The sequence below is a fragment of the Saccostrea echinata genome, unplaced genomic scaffold (genome assembly GCF_033153115.1).
Source record: "Saccostrea echinata isolate AGI-Se365-2 ecotype Australia unplaced genomic scaffold, CSIRO_AGI_Sech_v1 ptg000008l, whole genome shotgun sequence".
Taxonomy (NCBI): Eukaryota; Metazoa; Mollusca; class Bivalvia; order Ostreida; family Ostreidae; genus Saccostrea; species Saccostrea echinata.
In genome coordinates, this window is record NW_026889757.1 from 83,542 (window position 1) to 104,440 (window position 20,899).

The following is a 20,899-nucleotide window of genomic DNA, read 5'->3' on the forward strand; positions in this document are numbered from 1 at the left end:
CTACCCCTTTTTCTTTAATGGGTAAATCCATTTCACTTCCGTTTAATTTGTAAACAACATGTCAGAGGAGAGCATAGACTTCTCTCGGGTAGGCATCAGACATGTTTCATGAATAGACTTTAAATAGACTGAACTGGCGTCTTTTATAATATACTTTTTTCACCCCACAGATTCATACTGGAGGTGGTTACACCTCAGATTTCGATTCTGATGCAGAGAAGGAAAGAAGGCAAGTATATTTTGGCATAAACAGGCCTGGTACAATCACTAGATTTAGCTACATGTACGTAGCTTGAATTACCTACATAGCTTTATTTACCTACCTGAAGTAGCTTTATTTAGCTACTAAATCAAACTTATTTCTTAAATTAGCATTTTTCCCAGAAAGTGCAGAAAATTGCACTTTGATGCAGTGATAATTTTCAACTTTGAACTCATCTGAAAACAATTAATGAAAAAAATCACTCTTGGAGATGTGTCTTTTTCATCGCAATTGCAATCAAAGTTCTAAAGGTTTTGGGGCTATAAACACAATTAATTTGTGATCTAACAGTTTCTTCTTGAGTGAAATAACAAAGAAGACCAGTTGGTTAACATGAGCACAGTGTGAAGTAATCATACTTATCCACACCTCATCACACACAAGGTGGTGTACAGTTACTCAACAATGGAAATACATATTTTCCTTAAAAGTGTTCAAACACAGCAATGTTAAAACTATCTCTGCTTTACATTGCTTTTTAAATAATATAAGTAGACATTTACTTGCGACTTTTTGTCTTTTTAAAATAAGAAGCAAAATTGTGAAAAATTGCCTTGAAATAGCTAAATAAAGCTATCTGAGGTAGGTAAATAAAGCTACGGTAGGTAATTTTAGCTATGTAGCTAAATGTACTGATTGTACTGGACCTGATAAACCGTAATCCAACTTAACTTTCATTTAGGCCTAGGATGTTTTTTATTCTTTTTTTCAGCTTAATAGCTTTGGTCATGAGTCAGATATATTTTATATACCTATTTGATTTCACTAAAGTGAAGAGATTTTGCTATATATTATGCACACATTCATTCAATTGCAATCAGAGAATATTAAATATGATAATCAAAGTGATATGTGATTCAGTAGAGGTATACTATGAATATTTGCTCTGATTTCTGTTGTACCTTTCACATTAACAAAGGTCCAGAAGACATGATCTTGTACCTGAGCGTCAGAAGACAACAGAAAAGGTCGCCAACAAACGAGAACTGGAAGACGAGTATGGGAGGTATGATGGCTATAGTTTCTTTGTGAATGAATAATGCTCACCCTAAGACATGAATTACCTTTTTCAAGTTCTTTTTCAGGGAGGAAGGCAAGATTCACAGAATGCAAATCCTCAGTATGGATGCAGTATCCTTATTATTACTATGACTAATGTAAAATCTGAAACATTTATAATTCATAATCTGTGAAAAATTTACTTTAGTGCAAGGCAAATTTCTTTAACTAAGATACATAAATTCTTTTCCCTTTCCTTTTAACTTGTAAACTCTGGTAATTTATTGGTGTTTTACAACTGTCTCAACAATTGACCAAATGAACATTTATTTTTATGCTTTTATTGGGCACAATTGTCAATTTTTTTATTAGACCATTTCTACGAGTTCAAAGAATCTTGAGTCATATTGAGATACATGAAGTGAAAATTATTGCACTAAAAGATTTCAGTTTAAAGCTTCATTTTGAGATTTTTTAAATAAATAATAAATTTAAGAGTTAGAATTCATGTCTGAGGAGCAGATATCCTTAGGGTTACTCCAACAAGTAAGAGCCTTGATTAACATCCCTATGCTCCTTATATACTGCGGTGTCGAGCCAAAAGTATCTTGCCGTGAACCTCTAGCATGCTGGAGTATCCTTTATGTCAGCTCACAGAAAAAAAACAAAGAAAATCTTTTTGCCTTTGATTTGTTTTCTCCAGGAAATTGACTATTCAAATAAAATTTAGTTGCAAAACTTTTAAATTATTTTTAAAAACTGCCCCTCAAAAATTTCAGATGATTCTTAAAATGACCCATTTGTGACTCTAGCCTTTCAAGTCAAGTCATTAAAAGTGTATGCTGGATATAGTTTATAGTCTTAACAAATCTAGTACACCAGACATAAGAAGTATGTGAATGATTACATTCAGTATTATGGAGGATCAGAAAAATTCTTCAAAAGAGACAAGTAAGTAAAAAATGCTTTAAACAAATTGGGAAAAAAGGAGACTTTTAAGACAAATTAAGAATTTGAGATCAATGTTCAAGATGACAAAGTTCAACTGTGCATATAACTGAATACAAAGTAGAAGTTTAATTTTTACTTTTTTTTAAAAAAAATGTATGTGAAATTGTTTTAGAAGAATATACTCTTATTGATTTAAATACATTCCTATATACATGTAATATGGGCATTCTATTTGTATAGTTCCAAAGACAAGACAGACATGGATGTGATTAAAGAACATCACAAATTTCTGTGGAATGAGGATGAAGCTGATACATGGTGAGTCACTGAAGGAGGTCCTCTCGTGTATTTCTTCTCTCATCATGAGAAGAAAAATGTTGGAAAAAAGATATTGGATCTCCTTCTGAGAGACCTATCATATTTGAAAGCAGAGATAAAAAATCTTACTGTAACAAAGATGGAGATACTGTACCATGAGTAATAGTCATTGGCTGCATTGGGAGTGACATGCTTTTTATTTGAGGGATATATAGAAATGTGGATATTAACAAATTCATCTTGTTTAATGAAACATACATGTCCCAGACACTTAAGTCTGAGGTCCAGTGAAAATTGATTGTAAACACATGTACTGAAAATTCAAAATCTTGTGGAATATATGCATGTAAGTATTTAATGAAAGCTAGATGTACTTTGACAGGGAGAAGAGGCTAGCCAAGAAATACTACGACAAATTGTTCAAAGAATACTGCATAACAGACCTAAGTCGGTACAAGGAAAATAAGGTAGTAAAAAGTTATTTATAGACTCTCTAAAATTAAGATTCAGGAAAATTAGGTAGAAAAGAATTATTTATAGACTATTTGAAATTAAGATTCCGGAAAATATGGTAGAAAAGAATTATTTATAAACTCTCTAAAATTAAGATTCAGGAAAATAAGGTAGAAAGAATTATTTATAGACTCTCTAAAATTAAGATTCAGGAAAATAAGGTAGAAAAGAATTATTTATAGACTATTTGAAATTAAGATTCAGGAAAATAAGGTAGAAAAGAATTATTTATAGACTATTTGAAATTAAGATTCATTAAAATAAGATAGAAAAGAATTATTTATAGACTATTTGAAATTAAGATTCAGGAAAATAAGGTAGAAAAGAATTATTTATAAACTCTCTAAAATTAAGATTCATTAAAATAAGATAGAAAAGAATTATTTATAGACTATTTGAAATTAAGATTCAGGAAAATAAGGTAGAAAAGAATTATTTATTAACTCTCTAAAATTTAGATTCAGAAAAATAAGGTAGAAAAAGTTATTTATAAACTCTCTAAAATTAAGATTCAGGAAAATAAGGTAGAAAAAGTTATTTATAAACTCTCTAAAATTAAGATTCAGGAAAATAAGGTAGAAAGAATGATTTATAGACTATTTGAAATTAAGATTCAGGCAAAATAACGTAGAACAAGAGGCCCAAGGGCCTTAACGGTCACCTGAGTATGATACAACAATTTAAAGGATGCATAGAGTATAATATGAACTGAAAGGTGAAACTTTGTTGCCAAAAAGTAAGAAAAATAGGGTGATCATGATCAACAAAATAATTGGTCTTAATATTCATTAACAGTTTATAAATTATGTTCTATAAATCTGATCCCCATTTATCACTATCACCATACAGTATATTAACAAATTATCAATGCTTCTCTACTATTTTAATCCTTTGTTGAAATTTCTTACATTGGCCTCTCTTGGTCCTTGATGAACATTTAATAAGACAAGTTATTTTTGTCTCATTTTTATTTATCTACTACTTACAAGTCTATCTGATCATTAAAACTATGAAAGTACTTTTTGTATTATACAATAAAAGTTTTTGCATAATTATCTTATTCTATTTACCTTTCAAGTACATTATTTACAGTGATAAATTATCAAAAGTAAATGGCAAAGGGGAATAACTCCTCTCAGTAGAATACAAAATAATAGAGCCCTGGCCAGGACCAGAACGCTTGACCAAATGGTCCAGATGTTCAAAAATTTGGTAAAAATAATCTTCCTTATTAAAACTTTTACTCTTTTTGCCTCTGATATGCCCAGGTGCGGAGAAGATTTTTAAAATAATAATGCATTTTTACTACAGATTCACTATATTATCAATAGAGCCCCCCCCCCCCCCCCACCCCACAACACCAGAGCTTCTGACCCTGGGACCATAAGTTTGCTCATCATAACTAATCACTTTGTTTATCTGCTTAACACCAAGGAGCAAACAGGATTATTTAATAGAATTAATGCATTTTTACTATATTATCAAGAGCCCCACCCTCACACCAGCACATCTGACCCAGGGGTCATGAAATTCACTACTCTGGAAGAAGCACTCTTGCTCATCATAACTATACACTTAGCTTCATTGCTTTTTTAACCAGAAGCAGAAAGGAATATTTTCAAATAAATTTTGCTTTTTCACTTTATAATCAATAGAAGAGAAGATTTTCAAAGAAATAATTCACCTTCACTACAGGATCTATATAGCCCCGCCCTAGCACCAGAACTCCTGTCCCTGGGGCCATGAATTTCACAATTTTGGAAGAGGCATCATTGCTTATCATAACAATGTACTTAGTTTGTTTGAATAATACCCAGGGGCAGAGAAAAAGATTTTTAAAGAATTAAAACATTTTCACATTAAATCAATAGAGCCCCGCTCTAACACCAGAACCCCTGATCCAGGAGCCACGAATTTCACAATTTTGGAAGAGGCATCCTTGCTTATCAAAACTATGTATTTAATTTGTTTCAATAATACCCAGGAGCAGAGAACTAGATTTTCAAAGAATTAAGGCATTTTCACTTAATAGTCAATAGAGCCCTGCCCTAACACCAGAACCCCTGCCCCTGGGGCCATGAAATTCATAATTTTGAAAGAGGCACTCTTGCTCATCATAACTATGTACTTAGTTACTTTATTTGATACCCAGGAGCAGAGAAGAAGATTTTCAAAGAATTAATGCATTTTCACTATATAATCAATAGAGCCCCGCCCTAACACCAGAACCCCTGACCCTGGGGCCATGAAATTTACAATTTTGGAAGAGGCACTCTTGCTCATCCTAACTATGTACTTAGTTACTTTATCTAATACCCAGGAGCAGAGAAGAAGACTTTCAATGAATTAATGCATTTTCACTATATAATCAATAGAGCCCCTCCCTAACACCAGAACCCCTGACCCTGGGGCCATGAAATTCACAATTTTGGAAGAGGCACTTTTGCTTATCATAACTATGTACTTAGTTACTGTAGTTAATACCCAGGAGCAGAGAAGAAGATTTTCAAAGAAGTAATGCATTTTCACTATATAATCAATAGAGCCCCGCCCTTACACCAGAACCCCTGCCCCTGGGGCCATGAAATTCACAATTTTGAAAGAGGCACTCTTGCTCATCATAACTATGTACTTAGGAACTGTATTTAATACCCAGGAGCAGAGAAGAAGATTTTCAAAGAATTTATGCATTTTCATTATATAATCAATAGAGCCCCTCCCTAACACCAGAACCCCTGACCTTGGGGCCATGAATTTCACAATTTTGGAAGAGGCACTCTTACTCATCATAACTATATACTTAGTTAGTTTATTTAATACCCAGGAGCAGAGAAGAAGATTTTCAAAGAAATAATGCACTTTCACTATATTATCTATATAGCCCCTCCCTAGCACCAGAACCCCTGACCCTGGGGCCATGAATTTCACAATTTTGGTAGAGGGGTCTATGCTTATTACAATCATGCCAACAGTTTGACTGCTTGATGTCCAGGAGTAAAGAAGAAGATTTTTAAAGATTGCATTAATTTTGGTGGTTTAAGCCCCACCCCTCGGGCCCCAGGGGGGCAGGGATCATGAAATTCACAATTTTTGTTCCCCTTCACCCATAGATGCTATATGCCAAATTTGGTTGAAATTGGTTGAGCGGTTTCAGAGAAGAAGCTAAAAATGTTCAAATGTTAATGCACATCGCACGTCGCAAGACGCACGACGCACGCCGACGGACAAAAACGGATAGCAATAGGTCACCTGAGTGACTCAGGTGACCTAAAAAGTAATTCATAAACTCTCTAAAGTTAAGATTCAGGAAAATAAGGTAGAAAAGAATTATTTATAGACTCTATAAAATTAAGATTCAGGAAAATAAGGTAGAAAAAGTTATTTATAAACTCTCTACAATTAAGATTCAGGAAAATAAGGTAGAAAAGAATTATTTATAAACTCTCTAAAATTAAGATTCAGGAAAATAAGGAAGAAAGAATGATTTACAGACTATTTGAAATTAAGATTCAGGCAAAATAACGTAGAAAAAGTAATTCATAAACTCTCTAAAGTTAAGATTCAAGAAAATACTTTTGAATACATTTAGAAGTCTTTGTATACAAAGACTGGTTTGTACACAAGATGTAAGGGGAATTTTTAAAAAGAGGCCTGATGTAAGAAGCATTTCAAATGTAGATCTCTTTGAAAAAGAAAGGAATTTTTCAGGTTGCCATGAGATGGAGGACAGAGAAAGAGGTTGTAGAAGGAAAAGGTATCTAAGATATAAGAAATTTTACTCAAATATTCAGTAAGGTAGTCATATCATTATCCTTATTTGTTAATCAGAATAAAAAGATTAATATATCAGGCTTGATTAGATGTTTATTTAAGGAATCACTGTCTAGTTAGTAGAGTATGCCAGCTAGGGCATCAACGATAGTTGGACACGTGAAATAATTTGCATAACGGGCAAAGCCCTTTATGCATAAATTATCCCACGTTTCCAACTATCGTTGATGTCCCTGGCATACTCTACTAACTAGACAGTGATTCTTTATATTTCCATTTCATTGTGAAATAAAATTGTAAATTTAGATTTTTAAAAAAATGTAGACTAATAGATTTAAAATACAAGAGGCCTCACATGTCAATTTCAATAGTCCTCACCCACTGACGTCAAACACAAAGACAGCTGCACGAGATTTACATGCATATTAGGCCTCCTTAGTGTCAGACACAAAGACAACCGCACGAGAGTTACATGCATATTAGGCCTTCTTAGGTCCTGACCTTTTGCTTGGTGAAATTTACATTCCGGTAGAATGATCAAGAAATCAACTCTCCTAACTTTCAAAGAGTTATCACAGAGAAAACAAATAGAAATGGAAATATATATCAGTAATTGACGATTCTTGTATACACATAAACATTTAAGACTTTAGAGATGATGTTTCCTTTCACTTAATGACATTTTGGATACAGCATGCAAAATGTTTATGGGCAAAATAAATACTACATGTATATAATTTTAAATTTAGGTCATTTTAGCTGTGGTAATAGAAAATGCAATGAAAAAAATGGATTGAGAAGCTGGGAAGTTAACTTTGCATATGTTGAGGATCAAGAAAAGAAAAATGCTCTTGTTAAACTAAGTAAGTAAACTAAGTAACTATAATAATAAAATACAGTTCAGTAATAATGTGTTGTACATTATCACAATGCACAGGATAGGGGATCGAGTGAAAAGCTGATGTTCATCTAACAACTTACCTAGATTGATAAAGGTTAAAATGAATATGACTTGAGATTGTGCTGTACTACAATTGAAACATAGATAATAATTTAAAATTTGGCTTTTAATGGAATCAGAGTTGTGTTAAGTTAAACACAAAATTCTGTAAATCCTTCAAGCATGAAAAAAACTTTTTGATTTTGGGATGTGGAAAGTTTCTGAGTAAAGGAAAACTCAAAAGATAGTGAAAGGAAATGGGGCATACATTTGACATTATTTGTATCTATTTTAGGACTCTGCCCAGATTGCTCATACAAATTAAATTACCATCATAAGTAAGTATAGACAAAAATGAATAATTAAAATTTTGTGAATGTTTAAAAACATTTAAATTTGGTTTATTATAAATGTTTTGTTATTGTTATACAAAGAATGTAATTGTATCCAAAATTTGATTATTTTCTTTTAACATCTTTCAAACCTTTTCAGAAAGAAAGAAATACTTCCTAAGAAGAAAAGGAAGGACAAACAAGTTGAATCAAGTTACAAAAAACACAAATCTCATCACAGGAGTTCATCAGAAACAGGTAGAGTATAGTCAACATTATGCACACTACACTTTATTGAGGTACAAGTTACAGTATTAAAACAGAGATATTGGACTGTAATATTGTAATGGACCTTTATAAATGTACAGTATTGTCAACAGAGAAATATTGGACAGTAACCATTAATACATTTGCTGAAACAGAGAATACTGGACAGCAATATCATAATGTTCTGTACAGGAAATAATATTGTCAATATAGAAAATATTGGACAGAAATCTTTAATCAGGCTGTAAAAGTTCCTAAAACAATGACTATTGGACTGAGTAATGAACCTGTGAAAAGGTATAGTATTGTCAACACAGAAAATATTGGACAGTATGCTGTGAACCTTCACATAGGTATAAGCAACAGTTATTAAAGCAGAGAGAATACTGGACCTTATGTTTTGAACTTTTAAATGGGTAATTTAAAAGTATTGTTAGCACATAGAATATTGCGCTGTGATTAAGAAACCTGTTAAGAAGTGATAATAATATTAAGCAGAGTGTAATGATTGTGGATACAGATACAGAATAGCCAAAAACTGGTACAGAATAGTCATAAACATATACAGAATAGCCAGAAACAGGTACAAAATAGTCATAAACATTTACAGAAAGCCAAAAACTGGTACAGAATAGTCATGAACATTAACAGAATAGCCAAAAACAGGTACAAGAAGTGTTTGTAATGAACATGTTCATGAAACCAGGTCTAGCTATGTCAGGACATAGAATATTGCAAATTTGGACAGTTGTAATGCACATTTAATATATAGAGGATATTCAATGTTTTGTAGATGAATATGGAATTTATTTCACGAGTGGGACAGGATTTTTTTATATTTTCATGAGTGCGAAGCACGAGTGAAAATATCAAAAAATCCTGTCTCACGAGTGAAATAAATTCCATATTCATCTACAAAACATTGAATTTTCTGTTTATTACATTTTCTTTGATTTTCCCTTTGCCTCTGTCTTTTCATAACACAGTGTCATAGGCCTGACGTCATAGTTGAGCGGTTGAGACGTCATAGCTTAGAAGTTGTGTGTCAGATTGAAAACAGAATGAATTACATAGCATGGATTTTAGCAACATATTTAGGAAGAAATTTGCAGTTTTAGCTCTATCAAGATGCTTAGTTACTATCTCTATCTTATGACAGGCCAGATATTATTTTTTACTTACTTTGATATCCTTTCACACTGTGAGAGAATATCATTTTTGGTATCCTTTCACACTGTGAGAGAATATCACTTTTATTCAATGAATAAATCACAGTATTTCACTGTTGAAAATGTAATAAAAATAGGTAAAGTATTATCAGCACATAGAATATTGGACAATTTGTAATGTATTATGAATAGTTATAGTATTATCAGCAGAGAAAATATTGGAAAATTTGTAATGCAATCGAATGAGCGAAGTGGCCCATATGCCTTTAGTTTATCTCTCGACCAATCACATTAAGGCTTTCGGTGACAAACAACCTGTAATGTTCATTGAGGTGTCAACTGCTTACTTTCTGTTTATATTTTATGTCAACTTATGAAAGCTTCAATTTGAATGGTGCTTCTCAATGAGAGATTAATAAAATAAATAAAGTCTGTTAGGTGTCCCACAGCAAAGAGTGTACTCAGGATTTCTGATATTTTGAGGATGTTTAGAGACTTCCTTCTGAGACTGCATATTGGAAAACTGGCTTCATGAAATTACAATGTTCTTAAATTTATTGAAAAATGGTGTACTTAGGTAGAAAGAAGAATTAAAATATGAGCATATTCCGTGATCAAAAAATAAAGCCTATAATATGATATAAACATCAGTGAAAGTTTTGTCGTTATGTACTAGCTTGTGCGCTTTGGATCAGAGGTTATTTTAGGAATGACTCAAATTCTTGGCCAAATTATTCGAGTATAACCTGGTTTGGGTCAGTTTACGCTTTATAATCTGCAAAGCGGATTATAAAACAGCGTAAACTGGCTCAAACCAGGTTATATTCGAATAATTTGGCCAAGAATTAGAGTCATTCCTTATAATTTAATTTTAAAATCATTAAATAACTATGGGGGTAAAATTTTGTTGCTTTTTATTAGTTCAAATTTGCCGCTCAATAATACAACCATAGTAAGGGAAGTAACAGAAGTGATGGGAAGCGAGGGGAGGTAAAAAATGATACATAGGCCTAGCAGCCTTGTTGTTTGTTTACATGTGGTAAGATCAAATTATTGTTTGAAGGTACATTTATTAAATCTGGAATTTTCCATGAATCCCGATGACTAGAAATGAGAGGATTGTATGGATATGATTCAGCTGGTTGTCGGGGGGGGGGGGGGGGGGTCCCATACCAAACCAGGTTATACAGAAATAATTTGTGTTCCTTTTTGGATATTAACCAATCAGAGGCTAGAATGCAAACAAAATTAAATTATAAACAGGTACATGTATAATAAGCAGAGAGAATATTGAAAGTTTGTTACGTGTATGTTGTGTAATGAAATGTTACTTGGCATTTTCTAGAAGACACAGAACACCCTGGAGGTTCATCAAATAGGGAGAAGGAAAAGTCTAGTGAAGAAGAGAAATCATTATGGAGTGGTCCAGCAAAAATATCAGAGGAAAAATCTAGGTATTAAATCAGAGAATTCACAACTCCAAAACACAACAAAGCAATGGCTAATTTAAGACTCCACATTTATGTTTTAATAAAAGTATTTTTTCGAATGTTTATGACCCATGATTGTTCATTCTGGCACAGAATTATCTTAAATCTAGGAATAATTCTTTCTATCTAATATTAAGGATGATCATAATATGAAACATAATTAAAACATAAATAAAATCTAAATTTGCAGCAAAATAAAAACTAGCTCCTATTTCATGGATCCTTTGTGAATTTATTTGGGATAGCATGCAAAAAAATTGTCTGATTCCATTCTCTTCAAAATAAAATTTCCGTGATTGCTTAAATCTCAAAACTCTTCATGCGTGTTTGTTTTCTTATTTCAGAGAAGAAGAATTTGAAGATTACTTTGAAGATATGTTTTTATAATAAACTATATAAATAAAAAAGAAAACGTTTGTGTATTTCCAGTCAACCCAAGTATTATTCCTATTTTTTTCTCTCTTGAGCCAAAGGCTCAAAGAGCTAATGCTATAGCCATTTGTGCGGTGTGCGTAAACTTTTTAGAATATGGGCCATAACTCAAGAACCCCATGCCCAATTATTGTCAAATTTGTCACGGGGTATCCTTGGCCCAAGGGCTCCCGTTTTTACTAAAACTAGGGTTGTGACCCTTAAACAAGGGGAGATAATAAGTTAATTAAAACCAAAAGTACTGGTTGCTAAAAAATCTTCTTCTCAAGAACCACTTGGCAGATTATCACCAAACTTATACAAAAGGTTGAGGATATGTTGTAGATTAAAATTTGCACGGGGATTTACCCTGGGGCAAAGGGTGTGGTCTCAAGGTCACTTCAAAATTGACCAAAAATTATATTTCATTAAAATGTTGATATTTTGCTTACTATAAGAACTAGGATCATCAAATCTTGTCAGTTGTGCATCTAAGGACCTCGTATCGTTGACTCAAAAGTAGGTCACAGTGCCCTACTTTTTAAATTTGAAAATTCATGGCTTTAATTAAATATTTTGGGTACTAATTGGCTTAGAATCATCAAACTTTGTCAGTTGATGCATCTTGGGTCCTCAGAGTAGGTTGACTGAAAAGTAGGTCACCATGACCTACTTTTGAAAATTTATGGCTTTAGTTAAATATTTTGTGTACTAATTGGCTTAGAATCATCAAACTTTGTCAGTTGACGCATCATGGGTCCTTGGAGTAGGTCGACTGAAAATTAGGTCACTGTGACCTACTTTGAAATTTTATGGCTGTATTTAATATTTTTGGGTACTATTTGGCTTAGAATCATCAAAATTTGTCAGTTGATACATCTTGGGTCCTCGGAGTAACTGAAAAGTAGGTCACCATGACCTACTTTTCAATTTATATGACTATAATTAATTATTTCGGTTACTAATTGGCTTAGAATCATCAAACTTTGTCAGTTGATGCATCTTGGGTCTTCGGAGTAAGTCGACTGAAAAGTAGGTCACCATGACCTACTTTTGAAAATTTATGGCTTTAATTAAATATTTTGTGTACTAATTGGCTTAGAATCATCAAACTTTGTCAGTTGATGCATCTTGGGTTCTTGGGGTACAACAACTTAAAAGTAGGTCACCATGACCTACCTTTGAAATTTTACAGCTGTATTTAATATTTTCAGGTACTATTTGGCTTAGAATCATCAAACTTTTTCAGTCCATGCATCTTGGGTGCTCGAAGTAGGTCGACTGAAAAGTAGGTCACCATGACCTACCTTTGAAATTTATATGACTATAATTAAATATTTCTGGTACTAATTGGCTTAGAATCATCAAAATTTGTCAGTTGATGCATCTTGGGTCCTCAAAGTATGTCATCTGAAAAGTAGGTCACTGTGACCTACTTTTGAAATTTTATGGATATAATTTTAAAATTATTTTGGGTATTAATTGGCTTAGAATCATCAAACTTAGTTGATGCATCTTGAGTCCTCAGAGATTGACAAGTGATAAGTAGGTCACCATGACCTACTCTCAGGTACTAACTGGCGTAAAATGATCGTGGGTTCTCAGAGTGTTTCATCTAAAATGTAGGTCATGATGACCTACCTTTGGAATTTCAAGGCTTTATCTAAATATACAGGATACTTAGAGGCTTCGAATAGAAGTGATAGGTTGTACAGTTTATCAGAAGAGCGATTCAAGGCCCTTGGGCCTCTTGTTTAATCTTGTCATTATCTGACTTTGACAACCCCATGACAAAATTGATTCTCTTCTCTCTCGAGAGAGGTACATGCCCTAGGGGAAGATGTATCTTTTGAAGTTCAAACATATTATCGTAAAAGTGGATTTTTTAGCGGGACGCAAATTGAGCGATTTGTCCTTAAAAATAAGCATGAGGTTTTTAGCGAGATATAGTTTTAGCGATTTAATGATGCTTAGAAAGACAACGGTACCTTCTAATCAGGTCTTTGTTGCGCTCCGAAATTCTGACAGTCGCTGATCAGATCTCTGTACAGAGACTCGGGATTTCGGAGTGTAGCTTGATTATGAATCGAATGATTACATATTACATATATTGAAACTGTGTATTAACATATTGAGGATGAATACCAACTTATATACCCTACGCATGAGGACTTACAAAAAATTATTATAAGAAGTTATATTGGAGCAACCCTTCGTGTCTAAATTTATACAGCTGAGTTCGATCTAACAGGATCAAAAAGTGTGTATGAGGGGAGGGGGGGGGGGCAAGCAGCCTCTAGAAAATGAATGAATTTTCACTTATCAAAACTTAAGCAAAAAGACTATTCTCAGAAAACAAGTGGAGAAAGTGGGAAAAAATTGGAGGCCCCCCTCCTGACATGTTCCCCCTCGTATAACAGACCTGTTTATTGTCTAACCAATCGGTCGATCAGTATTAGGAAATCTTTGATGAATCGAAGTTGTAAGCTATTAAATTAAAGCAAAATACTAAAATACTTGGTAAAATTACTAATTAAACAACTTCGGTTGATTTTTTTTAATAATGTCATACGTATTTCTGCATGTCAAAAATAAAGGTACCAGTATTATGAGGATTAATCCCCCTGTTCATTTTAAATTTCATATATAATTCTGCATTTTTTCGGCAAGTAACAATAAATATTATACAATGATAGAAAATTATATGTATTTTAATCTTTACCTCGTCATAAACCCTTCAAAGTTCATTCTATGCTGTTTCGGGAAAAAAATTTAAACAAACTATCTTCTAGCTATTTAAAAATAACCCGGTTTTGTTTTATTTAATAGTATATGTAACTTAAAACACATAAAGCATTTTGTTGTTCGTGTTGTTGCATATTTAATAGTTCTTTTTTAATCAGAATATACCTCTAAGCTATTGATTTAAAGGGAAAACGTCAAGATTTTGGCAGAAATTTTAATTATTTATGTCACAAAAAGTTAGTTATAGGACCCCCCCCCCTTTTCGATCCACTTCCCCTCCCCAATGTGAAATACTTGCCGACGCCCCTGCAGCTCCTCGGTGTTGATAATGTCAAAGAACTGAGTAATCTAAGAAAATATGTATCTTAAAGGCATTTGAAATAAGAAACTGTTAAAGCAGTCTACTATGTTAACTTGATACGCATATTGTATTATCTATGTAATAAGATACATGTAGGTACATCATTGTTGTATAATCTCTAGCATACACTATTTTCATCACTTTAAAATATATGCATGATCGTCCATTTCCTATGTATATATAATTGTACAATAAATAAATTAAATTGAAAATAGCTACATAAACGTTTTGTTATATCTTAATCACATAGGTTAATGGGACCAGTACACAATATGATTTATCACTAAAAAAAATCATATAAATTTTTAAATATTAAAATTGAAGTTTGTCATACACTGGACAGTAAAGTACAAAAATGGTTTTCGTTTTAAATAAATACGAATTTACAAACATAGCACATATGTTTTTCTTTAGGGATTATTGGTAAATTTACAATATCTAACTGTTTAGTTTAAACTTCATTTTTTGAATGTCAACACATACATATACAATATATATATATATATATATATATATATATATATATATATATATATATATATATATATATATATATATATATATATATATATATAGTTATAGTAAATAGAGAATGTGCACTATAATTCTTAATTTTTTATTAGCTGTGACCGTTCACACTTTTTAAAGGAAGCTTTAAGTAATCTTATAATTTATATGTAGCATAATTTAAGTTTTACTACAGAAATAGTTTTCCCGAGTTAGATAGTGAGATTTTGCTCAATTGTTCATAGGTCATATCAACAAGTTTTATTTGACTTAAACCTAAACTCCTCATGGGAAATATTTTTCAAGTCAAGTTTTTGTTGAAGATTGAAAATCTTGCTTTGCCATAAGTCATAGCTTTTTTAAAGCTAACTCTTTGTCCTCTGAGAAAATCGTATCATATTATGTAGTACTTGACTCCAGATCTTTTAATCTGATATAGTATTTGAACATTAAGCAATAATTGCAAACTCAAAATGCTGAGTTCAATTTGAAATTGAGTGATAATAATTAGCAATATCCTATTCTGAAAACCCAATAATTGAATAGCACTGCACTTGATACCATGTCTGGGTACTTGATAAAAAGCAATGTTTTAATTGGATTATTATCTGGTTTTACCATGTAAAAATTTCCGGGTGCTTACAGAGTATATAAATGATACAAGCATATCTATTTTGTTTTACCTAATAAATCATTCTTTTTTCTTTATTGACGTGATCTTAAGAATACTTACAAAACATATACATGTATAAAGAGTTGTAAGTATATAATTATTTATAAATTTAAAATATATTAAGAATCTGTTCTGTGATTTTAATCGACCGAAAGATTTTTTTTCTTCTTTTGCACAAATCGTCAAACCAGACGCAGAATTTACTATAATTGTGCGTAACAGAAAGGCCTGGGTTCGATTATAATTTTCGAATTTGGGACGTAAAAACAATATAAATGTACAATCATAATTTAAAAAGAATTACATTTTTCAGCTTTCATTATGATGTGGACTAACAACTTCCTCCTTTTGGCAGTTTTCATGTCTTTCATCGCACTAGGTGAAGGTAATTGCCAAGTCAGCAATTCCTCTCTTCCAAAACACAGGAAAAAATTTCAAAAGTCTGTCTCAGCAGGGAATAAATTAATTTATGTTTATATCAACTCAAGCTTCTTAGAACGAAATAAAATTGACGAATTTCATCGAAACCGAATCATGGAATGGATTTGGGTTACTCAGAACTACAAACATTTTCTTGGTTATCCTCTCGACTTGGATGTACTCACTTTGAATGTAATGAGAAGAAACGTCGGTGTGTTGAAGCTAAGTATCGATTTGGTCAATGAATCCAACTGTGTCAACGTGTCCGATTCTGATTTTATACGCAGCTATTTAACATACGTGATTAATGATTCTCAAAGTGTGTCATCATTGGGTTCTGACGTTAAACGTTGGATTTGTCATCGATTCTTCGAAAATCAAGAGTTCAAACGTGTTCTTTTTAACTTGTCACACATTTCTATTGGATACGACTTTCAGTGTTACTCCACAAATACGAATGATATGAGACATGAGCCAAAGTCCCGGGTTGTGTACCTTGTTGTTGCCCTTACCCTCATTGCCTTCTTATTCGTCCCAACTTTTCTTTCTGTCGCAGTGCCAGACGAGACCAAGTCTCTATTCGAACATTACCGGAAGTCGGACTACCCTTACACACCTCGGCGTTTGGTTCATTACGTTCTTTTTTATAAAAATTGTTGCAAATTTGACAGTCTCATCCGATTCACTTTGATAATTCTTCTGTGCTGTATATTGTTCTTCGTCATAAAAGAAAGTCTGTTTTCGAATTTACCAACTCTGTTGTCTCAGTACCCAGGGGTTTATGATACGACGATTGAACGAAGTTCATGGGAAGTTTATGTCATTAAAACTGTTTTGTTTACCTTATGGTTTTTGATAATGATAATTGGTCTGTTCTATCTCTCCAAAGACCAGGAGGATACTTTCTTACTCTTTGATATTTTGGGTTGTTTTGACAGAAAAGTTACATTGCCTAATACAAAGACGAGGTGTGGTCCTCTTAAAACGGTTTCTGTTCACTCTGTCTTTGCAGTCCTACATTCAGAGGAACGCAGATCCATCTGCAGACAAATGATTAACAAGTTCTATTTACTTATTTCTGTTAGGTTTTGGACAGTTATTTTCCTTGAAAGTTTTCGATTTGCGCAAAATAGAAATTTAAGATGGATTTGTGTTTCTTTTGCAATAATACAATTCCCTATAAATGTTTGCATGACTTTTTTACTTATTTCATGTCCATTACTTAACTACACATTTCAAAGATTATTGTGTTTATTGCACAAGTTCTCAGGAATAAACAGCAATAATTTTTACATTAAAACCTTACAAAAGATAACTGACTGCTTATCGACAGTACTATCTATTGGTTACATGCTTGCTATATATTATTACTTCACAGACAATGTAATAATCATAGGCTTTACATATTTCTTCCAAGGCACAATTTACCTCTTGCTGGTTGCTATTCCTCATCTGTATGCGACAGATTTTCGAAATTTTTTGTTTTGGGGCTCGTCTATTCTTTATTTATTGTTATATGTCTTTGAAAGTTTTGATTTGTATAAAGTGCTTCTGAATAAAATTTTGAAAATCCAAGGTACGTCCGAAATTGACATTAGGATTTTTGAGAAAATATCCGGGCGTTTCTTTCCATTGCGAATGGAACTGTTTTTTGTAATTGGGAAAATATGCGTAACATCGATGATTCTTTTGATCATTTATGATACTCTTAAATTCGTTCATTATTTAGATGAGAAGAGTTCTTTTGATCTGCATCAAATCTTCTCTCTTCTCTTTACTCTAACACCAGGACTTCTTGAAAAGTACTTCATAGAAAGCAACAAAGATAAAGTCAACAGACTTGGAGATGAAATTCGAGATTATTTAATAGAACTAAATGAAAATCCACCCGTCAACGAGCACACTGTGCCATGTTGCTGTAACTGCTGTATTGTGATTGGCCAAATTGTCATGGAAAGGCGGGAAATATACACATGTGACATTTCCTGTTCGACATGTTTAGTTGAAACTCGGAAAAACCCTAACAACTACGATGAAATGCAATAAACCCTTGAATTAAACAACTTGGCTACAAAGTATTTTGACAAATAATACTTAAAAGAAATGATGGAAGGAAAGGGGGATCCGAAGACTGTAGTTTGTGGACTGATGAATGTATATATATAAACGGACCAAACAAACAAATTAAGATAACTTTTATGTACCTAATAATATGCAGTTAAAGTACATAATTATACATGTATCATTGAGGAAGTTATCAAGATTCCAGTTCCCAAATACCAGGACTATATCCCGCGGCGATAACGATATACTTTTTAACTCTTTTACTCTACCGAAGCAGGGATTAGCTCATTTGACTAACGCACGGCAAAACGGGAATTAGTCTATTCACAGTTTCTAAGGAATTATTATTATACCTCTACTGATTTTTTCCCTATATAACATTAGATCGTTAGATATGACTAATTCCCTAGAAATCGTTATGAATGGACTAATCCCCGTGCGTTAGTCAAGTGAGTAAATCCCTTCATCAAAAGCTAATTCCCGGTTATCCGTAATCCTCTAGATTTTACTTTTACATTGGTATGATATGTGAATGGACTAATCCCCGTGTGTTAGTTGAGTTATTCCCTGCTATGAATTCACGTTATCTGAATCCTCTAAGTTTTACGTTTGTATCAGTATAATAAAACAGTTAAAAGTATATCATTGCAGCAGTTAGTAAGATTCCAGTTCCCCTCGACCATGACTATTTCCCTCGGCTTCGCCTCGGGAAATAGACCTGGTCTTGGGGAACTGGAATCTTGCTAACTCCCTCAATGATATACTTTAACTGTATATTATATCACATACAACGATCTAATTTTATGTAGACAAAAAAAGTAGAGGTATAATAACATATTATGTATATAATAAAATATAGTCTCGGATGAGCACTTCTGTTCGCCTTGTAAAGGAAATAAATAGAGCAGTTTATAAATTAAACAAAAATCGAAATTGCTAACATACTATTCAATATTCCAATACGTAATCAGAATATTTGTCTTATTGGCATAAATAAATCTAATATGTCATCTTACCCAATGCAGCTGAATTTTCCGCATGGCCAAAACAAGGCTCTCAAATGGCCTTTTGCCTGCAAGCTAGGGCTGAATAAATATATCGAAATGTACGTATCGATAAGTGTGTATCGTATTGAAACATCAACTTCCCGTACTTATTGGTTAGAGAGTTTGTTTCTTCTAATTTTTTTGTAAAAGATGAGAAATTTCAATCGAAAACGATTTTTTTTGGGGTGTTTTGAAATAAAACTGCCCAATAATGAAATACACATTAAGCAGACTGCATATCTAAAATCAAATTATTACATTACACATTAGACCACTAGCTGTCCTTCAACACATTGCTTTTACAACGGTTACATGTAAGAGTTTGAATTTGAAGTGTATTTTCACTATTTTGTAATGACAGTAATACAAGAACTACAAAATGATTATCAGTTAAAACATTCACTTTTATAAATTTATGCAATTTAAATGATTCATAATTAGACTTTTTGTAATTTATTAAAAAAAACAAAACAAAACAAAAAAAAAAAAAAAAAAAAAAAACTCCAATTTATCGTGGATTGCTTTATTAAATATCGTACCGTATCGATTTTTTTTTGTTTTGTTTAATAGTTTAATACACATCTCTACCGCAAACCAGTTATTCGGAGCTGTTTGCGATCTTTTTATGGCACTGATCTGAAAGTGAAAGTTTCCGATAGTAGTCAGCTAGTGATGCTGTGGCACCCAGGGGGTGGTAACTGTTTCTCAAATGATGAAAAGTGACATATGTCTATCATATCACCTCGAAGTCATATGCACTAACGGTTGCTTCAGACTGAAATGGTCTTATGGTGTATGCCGTGAAAGGCATTTTCATAATTGTCTCACTAGAAGAAACATGAGACCCATGGGCCACAATGCTCACCCGAGTCACACTGGCCCTGCTGTTCTTAAGAAAAAGATCTTTAATAACCCCTTGATCCCCTCTATTCAAATGAAAATCTTTTACCCCAACCTATCTCAAGTGGGTCATGTTATACATGTAATTTGAATGCACAAAACATTGAGATGCTTCTATTTTAATATCACTAACATGGCCTTCTGTTCTGGAGAAACTATTTATAAGCATTCCTTTAAAAGAGGGTCGTGCAAGCAGCTAGACTTAAGTTTTGCCATGCACCATGGAAGGGATGTGCACAGGTATATGGGCCGATTTTAAAAGTTTTCGATTTCTATCAACTTATGACACTGTGTTACGAAAAGACAAAGGCAAAATCTAAGAAAATGTAATAAACAGAAAATTCAATGTTTTGTAAATGAATATGGAATTTATTTCACTTGTGAGACAGGAATTCTCGATATTTTCACTCGTGAAAATATAAAAAAATCCTGTCCCACAGCGCACTCTTGAAAATATAAAAAAATCTTGTCCCACTCGTGAGATCAATTCCATATCCATCTACAAAACATTGAATATCCTCTATATACATAATGAATTTTGATAAAAACATCTTCACAGCAGTGAAATGGGAAATATACTTATTTTCAATTTGACAGTCAGATACGATATTTATATGGATAGTTACGTAGGAACTGAGTTAGACACAAAATAGGGAATAGTGAGGCAAGATCACAGGAAAGGTCCAGTAAGTATGCCACAGCCTAATAGCTTTCATCCATATATGTGTATGAATTTTGGCTAAAATGTCTATGACAGTTT

The 20,899-nt window shown here is 32.7% G+C and overlaps 1 protein-coding gene across 1 annotated transcript; it reads left to right on the forward strand.

Moving 5' to 3' along the window:
• Window positions 1-1,055: 1,055 nt before the first annotated feature.
• On the forward strand, window positions 1,056-11,431 carry LOC133181117 (protein FRA10AC1 homolog). Its single transcript, XM_061315658.1, has 12 exons — window positions 1,056-1,075; window positions 1,182-1,268; window positions 1,348-1,393; window positions 2,136-2,212; window positions 2,453-2,530; window positions 2,913-2,997; window positions 6,752-6,797; window positions 7,564-7,677; window positions 8,050-8,092; window positions 8,247-8,344; window positions 10,868-10,976; window positions 11,357-11,431. The coding sequence occupies exons 1-12, from the start codon at window positions 1,056-1,058 to the stop codon at window positions 11,397-11,399; spliced, it is 846 nt and encodes a 281-aa protein (XP_061171642.1). The 3' UTR covers window positions 11,400-11,431.
• Window positions 11,432-20,899: the final 9,468 nt, after the last annotated feature.

What these genes read in the sequence shown, in the direction of transcription:
- LOC133181117 (XM_061315658.1), top strand. Translation starts at nt 1,056, where the DNA reads ATGCACACATTCATTCAATT. An exon ending in ATGCACACATTCATTCAATT is followed by an intron (nt 1,076 to 1,181) that starts GCAATCAGAGAA and finishes ACATTAACAAAG; the next exon opens with GTCCAGAAGACATGATCTTG. An exon ending in GTCGGTACAAGGAAAATAAG is followed by an intron (nt 2,998 to 6,751) that starts GTAGTAAAAAGT and finishes GGAATTTTTCAG; the next exon opens with GTTGCCATGAGATGGAGGAC.